The 6,666-nt window shown below is 36.9% G+C and overlaps 1 protein-coding gene across 2 annotated transcripts; it reads right to left on the bottom strand.

The window, feature by feature from the left end:
* Positions 1 to 1,910: 1,910 nt before the first annotated feature.
* Positions 1,911 to 6,530, bottom strand: vps28 (VPS28 subunit of ESCRT-I). 2 transcript variants are annotated; one of them, XM_044335748.1, is made up of 10 exons: positions 6,437 to 6,530; positions 4,932 to 4,995; positions 4,781 to 4,809; positions 4,573 to 4,610; positions 4,373 to 4,462; positions 4,182 to 4,287; positions 3,958 to 4,059; positions 3,531 to 3,584; positions 3,341 to 3,432; positions 1,911 to 2,794 (listed from the first exon to the last, which is right to left on the bottom strand). In XM_044335748.1, exons 2-10 carry the CDS (start codon positions 4,969 to 4,971, stop codon positions 2,674 to 2,676), a joined length of 672 nt encoding a protein of 223 aa, XP_044191683.1. In that variant the 5' UTR covers positions 4,972 to 4,995; positions 6,437 to 6,530; the 3' UTR covers positions 1,911 to 2,673. The 2 variants fall into 2 exon arrangements, with proteins under 2 accessions (XP_044191683.1, XP_044191684.1); XM_044335749.1 differs by lacking the exon at positions 6,437 to 6,530 and adding an exon at positions 6,189 to 6,383.
* Between the last annotated feature and the right edge of the window lie 136 nt (positions 6,531 to 6,666).

Genomic DNA, 6,666 nt, shown 5'->3' on the forward strand with positions numbered 1-6,666 from the left:
AGCACAGCTTGTCCTCCTCCTGTCCTGTGTCTGCCCTTCTCTATTATTCTCTATTCTATCAATGTCTTTCTCAGGTTCTTATCAGTCACTGTGGTTCGGTAGTCTGTCGCAGAAATTAAATGAAAAGACTGTATTCTTTAAGCCATATGAAGAACCACAAAAGTGCCCTACTACTGTCTTGACACTTTTTTTTATTTGTACTTATGTAATTACTTATTGTCTTCAGTTCTCTTATTTCTTTTGGTGTTTTTATTTTGCTTTGTTTTTTTAAATATATGATTCTATTCCTGTACTTTTTATGTTGCTCTATGTCCTGTATGGTTTTGTTCGACTGTTTGTTTTGTGTGATGGTTTTCCTGTATTTGCACATAATTTGTGTGTGTTGTGTATTTCAATATTTGGCCAATAAAGTTGAAAAAAACCCACTTCCTGTTACATGAACACTTGATGTTGTCATGGAGATTAGCACTGTGGACACTAGATAAGAGAAGGGGATTTATAAGAAGACCTCGATGAGACACAAAAGCCTGCTTTGCTCATCATGGTTCCCATCAAAACGTTTTCCCTGAAGAGTCAGTTTGAAGAAGAATGGCTCTTCTGTTAGTTCTGGTTCTGCAGCAAACTGTAGCCTGACCCTCACACATGCAAGTAGTTGAAAACAAGAAGGTGTATCAGCTAACAATATGGCCTCTGTCATTCATCAACGGACAACCCATTAATATAAAATATAATTCCAGAGAAGGAGCAGTTTTTTCCTCCACATTAGAAAAGATTACTTCAATAAAGTCAGATCATTATCGTTTCAGTAGGTAAAATGGGTGTGCAGGAAAAAAAATGGCATTAAAACAACAAATTCTATGGTCATAATAAATAAAAGGGCATAAAAACAACAACCAACTCTTTGGAAGATTGTCTACAAATACAGTATGTCAACAGTGTAACTAATACCTTTCATTCAAGGTGAAACCAGGCAACTGACCCTGATCCCTTAAGGCCCCAAAATAATCCTAAACTCACTGCATGTACATTGGTTCTGGTGATTTAATAGCAAATTTGTTAGGGAATTTGCACTACTAAAACAAAACATCAACAAGGCAGGGTCTGCGTTATGGTCCTGACTTGTAGAGACAAAGTCAGAGTCTGATTGTAAGACCTTTATGATTGAGGTTTGAATTATGCTCATATGGTGTATATTCTAAAGGAATGTTGTGTTTAACGAAGGGAAGAACTGACACACAGAAACCCTGTTGAGGTGGCATCTCAATACTTTTTGAGTGTGTCCATACTGTTGAGTATCAAAAATTGTCAAGAACATTCGGCATCAAATGTTTAGTTATTCTTTGATCAGATACCTCCTGGTCTAAATAGCGATTCTTTTATCATTTATATCTAAATTTTACTCAAGCAAAGTTCTTTACACTAATAATGTATTGAGATGTGAGGAATATCTTATTAAACTAAAATAAGGGTTGAACTATGGTGTCAAATAAAGCAATAGTTTGGTAACAGTATGAAAAATAATGTATTGTATTGGCTATAATAAATGTATAATCTGCTGTGTGCACTTGACAACAAGCAACAAGTCCTCTTTCACCCGCCTGTTACATTCTTAACACTCCATCATGTTTCCCCCTCATTTAAATTCTAAACACATAATGTCAGAAGTTAAAGTTTTTGACAAAGGAAGCAAAAGACAAATTTCATCTCATTCACACACAACACAAAGGAAGTTGGAGGAACATTTTTCAACTTTATTTCTAAAAAGAAGTTACATGCTTTTATTTAAAAATCAAAACTATTATTTACAATGATAAATCTGAATAAATATGTTCTCCCTAATGGTGTTTGAGGGTTGAAACATATTTAGTAAGCAAAACAAGGAGGGTGTTTGTCCACTTCTCTTTTGCCCACTTAATGTGGCCAGACCCTCACTTCTAAAGAAAAGATGGATTAGCATGTTAACAGAAGACAGGGTGAGAAAATGTACAGAATAACAAATAAAGAGCACAAACCTTTCCAAATCATTATTTCAGCTGCATATTATTATTCATTAACTGACAGACACTGCAGATTAAGCCTGTATCAGCCTCTGTTACGCTACTGAAAAGAAAAAAATTGTAGGATTCTACATTAAAAACTTGTGTGATAGAAAAAAACAAACAAACATGGTGCACAGAACAAAAAAAAAAAAGCAATTATGACCTCAAGTGGCAGGTTGTGGAAACAAGTAGGGTACCAAAAAGAAAAATATATAGATTCTTCTTTCCAGTATTATAAAGGCTTTGGCTGTTGCAACCTTTCTTCATGTGCAGACTTTGCCCAATATAATTGTATTGTGTGCCTCTGTTGGTGCTCTGCAAAACTTAAGTATAAAATTAGACCTTTTTTTTGATATTACAGTAAAAAGTTAGAAGTAAACAGTTTCATTGAGGGCAGACTGATGGCATGATGTACCAGAAACAGTGGAGTATACAAGGCGGGGAAGTTTGAATAGTACAGAACATCAATAAGGGCGTAGGAAACAAAGGTAGAGAGAAGGAAAAGGAGGGTTATGAGACAGAAAACCTGTCCAGACATAATTCCACTCCCTACAAATAACCATAAGGAGAAAGTAGAGTGTTTCTTTTTTAATTTAACAGGTACAAGAGTCAGGACCTAGTATGGACAGATGCTTTAGGAGGAGTGGAGGAAGCGGTTGAAGGCGTTGTAGGCTGACTCCAGGTCGAACAGCATTTGGCGCACCTGATTATCATCCAGCTCATCTGAGGCCGACATGCTGCTGAGGGTGGTCAACCTGACGAGAAAAGATCAAGATATTGACATTTACAACTACACATAATCCATTTCACACCTACATTTTGGAGTTGTTGAACTGAGTTGTGGTCTTACTTATGAGTACATTTACTTAAAAATCATGAAAAAATGTACCCTAAAAATGATAGATTGCCAACCAACCAATCCATCTACAATGTTCTGAGGTGTAAAAACAATATTCCAGTGACCACTTTTACAAACAAACAACATGATTTTATTCATTCATATTCATTACTAAAAATAGAAATATGTTAAACAATAAGGTAGCAGGATTGTTGTTCTTGATCTAGTTTTTGTCTGACATGTTGTACCACATCTTTCACCCACAACAGATACTCTGCTGGCATGTCCATCAGTGATATGGTGTTAGTTTACCATATGGACACCTCTCTGTACAACCCTCCATATCAGAGGAGCTACATGTGTGTTCTGTATGTGTCACCAGACACATACAGAACATAGCATCCTGCTCTGAACAGGCACGATGCTTAACACTATAAAGACCTAGTGGCTTAGTGTAACTAACCAGAGGCTGACTTTGTCCTTAGCCTCCGAGTCTGGAGGCATGTTGCTCATTCTGTTCATGGTTTCCATCAGCTCCCTCAGGTCTGGTTGAATCTGATCCAAAGACAAAGAATCAGTCAGATGTCCAGTTAAACAATTGTTGACATAAGTCTGCTAAATATTCAAGTTTTACACTTAAAAAAAAAAATTACCTCATCCATGGCTCTGATCTCCAGTCTCAGCTTGTCCATCACAGTGATAAACAGCTAAAGGTAAAGAGAAGATGTGAGAAAATGACAATGAGACAAACTGTTTTCCAGCTTTCCCTGTCAGCAAAACAGAGGTCACACAGTCTTTGCATGTCTGCCTGCTGATTTTATTAGTCTGAATGACTGTATGAGTTGCGATAAAAACTGGCAGTGGATACAGCTGGCACTACTCACTCACATCTTTCAATGACTGACCAGAGGATGGGCCAAATTAAGTGAAACCACTTCAGCCACTTAGTGCTTGAACTGAATACACTACATCATTTGATCTAAAATACGACTGCAACCATTTATATTCTGGCACTAAGCCCAAAAAAGCCTGCCGTCTGCACTGACTGAGGATTAATATACGAGATGAGAGAAGACGTACAGAGACTATATCTGCAATGCAGCGGTTCAAGTTGCCCTTGTCATCCTTGATGGTGATTGGCCGATCCTCCTTAATCCTTTCCATGGCTAGTGGGCAGTCGAGCTAGGAGACAAAATGACGAAAGCAAGACTCTTCATAACATAACACAACAGAAAGCAAATCTAGCTTCAACTATGTGCATGTAAAAATAAAAAAACGAACATAACCTAAAAATCAGAACTCACTCTGTACTTCCTGCAGAAATCATCGATGGAGCCAACGTCAGAGCCCTGCACCTGTTTGAAAGCAGCCTTATACTGAACCAAGAGTCTGGAACAGGAAGCAGTGTACCTAAACCGGACAAATTCTGCACATTAATATAGGCATGCATTGAAAATCACAGGCAGCATTTTTGTCCATTTTCTTTGTAACTCACTCATTAGGAGTGACGCAGTCTTTGATGTAAGCTTTCTCCAGGGCCTGAAGGGTCTTGACGACAGCAAACAGCTCTGCCATGTTATCGTACCTTAGGAACAGGGTTAATAACAAGGTGTTACAGCACTGGTTACAATATGAATCCCTGAGTCACGTCATGTTCATATAAGACAGGTTCCTGGTAATATATCCGTCACTTACTTCTCTCGTTCTCTTGCATTTTTGTATAATTTCACTTCCTGAAAAGACATGAGACATGTGGTGATGGCATTGCTATGACTAACGTGGAATATTCTTGATACTATTCCCAGCTTTAATTCAGTTTTAATAAAGAATGGGCATTACTAGCAGTCATAAAAAAGGATACATTTGATTTGATTTAATACAAACATTCAAAAGTTATATTTACCTCATATAACTCAGGTTTATTGGCTGGAGCTGTTGGAGAGGAGGAAATAAGTACATAATTTGAGTGACATGTACAGGTATTTATTTGTGAATGGACTGTGTCTGAATAGTTTGCATACCTAGTTATTAGGCACATAATTTAAATATCTTACCTCCTCCTACACCTCCTGTAACTGGAATCCCATGGAACATGATGTCGGTGTATCAGAACTTGATCTGAAAAAGTGTATTGTCTTATTAAACCCAAGCTATGTACATTAATTGCAAAGAAGTAAAACACTCCAGCAAAGGGACATTTGATAAGGCCATGTATTCCAATGTTTATATATAAACCAAAATTTTGTTCTCAGTAGTATCTGTTTAAAACATATTTTGCAAGTTATCTTTCTTAGCTTGGGGAGTTTGTCCTGACTTGTTTTATTTAAAAGATCCAAATCTGTCCTATTGATATCATGCACACCCAATGCAAGCGCTGCTCCTTTAATACTGTATGGGAGAATAACAAAAGAAACAGTGCTTCAAAGATTTCAGGACTTAAGGACATTTCCTGGATCATCCCTTGTAGCATTTGGGGTCAATAAGACCCAAGTTGAGTTATGTTCAAACAAAACTTCTAGAGATGTATCAGTATTCAGGTGGCTTGTCACCTCAGCTAAACAATTCTCTGGGTGAAACTCTGTCAGGTGTACAGGATCATAACCTAACAAAATTCAATTGGATCAACAGTTAGACAGGTCTCAAGTCAGGTTTATATTATGTGTCAATAGTTTTTAGCAAAGAACAAATACATCATTTAAATTTCCCCTCTACTCAAAAATATGTTTTTCTTCTTGTTCCTACAGTTGAATGTTTTAGCTTCACTGTGCAGAATGACGTATGTGCAGAGTCTGACACTAGACGGCTGTTTTCAACTTCAGCTGCTGAAAGTGGAAAGTTTATCTCTCTTTCTATCCTGGTCCAATATTCAACTTACAAAAGTGTGATGTGGAAATTTGAAGCCTCCAGTGCACAAACACTGAGAAAGGACATTACAGTGAAGTGGGAGACATCTTGTCTCCAACTTTTGAGATGAAATATATTTGCATATTTATAGATTCTGTTATTTTTAATGAGGTAGACGGAGTAATTGTTGTGTTAAGGACTTCAACAAGATAACTGAACTTTTTTGTGGAAAAACCATATCAGACACAAATTATTATTTAAAGTAGAGTGTTTTATACACATCTTAAAACATGTCATGTTAATTATTTAGTGCCCAGCTTCGTGGGCTACATGCTCTGAACTAATAAACTCCACAGATATGTTGTGCCATCTATGAGAAAGCAGAATTCACAATACAGAATCTAACAATGCTGAAACGTTGAGTTGAAATAAATGGTTGTTTGTCATAACATTTACATTAAATCTACCTGATGAAGAAAGCCGATCACCACCCTTCAGTATCTTGTTTTGCCAAACTAGCTAACCCGGAGTTAGCTGTCGCTGCTAGCTCATAAGCACTTCCTTTATGATTTACTACGTCTGGGACAGAAAGGTGGTGATTTGTAAGCACTAAACTCTCTGTGTGTGACCACTGCTCTGTTAACATGCCTTATTTATACTATTACTAGTTCAATATCAGTGTTAAATCGACGAAATGACAAAACATTTCACTTACCCCTTTTCGACAAACTGCTGTGACGTCAACGTAAACACACCCTCCTGTAAGGACCAGTAGACGTCAAAATATTAGGTGTCCGCCGTGCCTTAATAAAATGGAATGCTTAAAAAAAATAATACGGGCATATTAACAGTAACAAATTTATTTTTTGCTATATTACGTTTTAAAGTAGGGTTTTCAGCAAAAATTAAATATTTAGGGCATGACCACATTCAATGGTTTTCATA

This window comes from Thunnus albacares, chromosome 19, assembly GCF_914725855.1.
Source record: "Thunnus albacares chromosome 19, fThuAlb1.1, whole genome shotgun sequence".
NCBI lineage: Eukaryota > Metazoa > Chordata > Actinopteri > Scombriformes > Scombridae > Thunnus > Thunnus albacares.

What these genes read in the sequence shown, in the direction of transcription:
- vps28 (XM_044335748.1), bottom strand. Translation starts at nt 4,971, where the DNA reads ATGTTCCATGGGATTCCAGTTACAGGAGGTGTAGGAGGAG. An exon ending in GACTGCGTCACTCCTAATGA is followed by an intron (nt 4,288 to 4,372) that starts GTGAGTTACAAA and finishes TGTCCGGTTTAG; the next exon opens with GTACACTGCTTCCTGTTCCA. An exon ending in GCATTGCAGATATAGTCTCT is followed by an intron (nt 3,585 to 3,957) that starts GTACGTCTTCTC and finishes CTTTACCTTTAG; the next exon opens with CTGTTTATCACTGTGATGGA.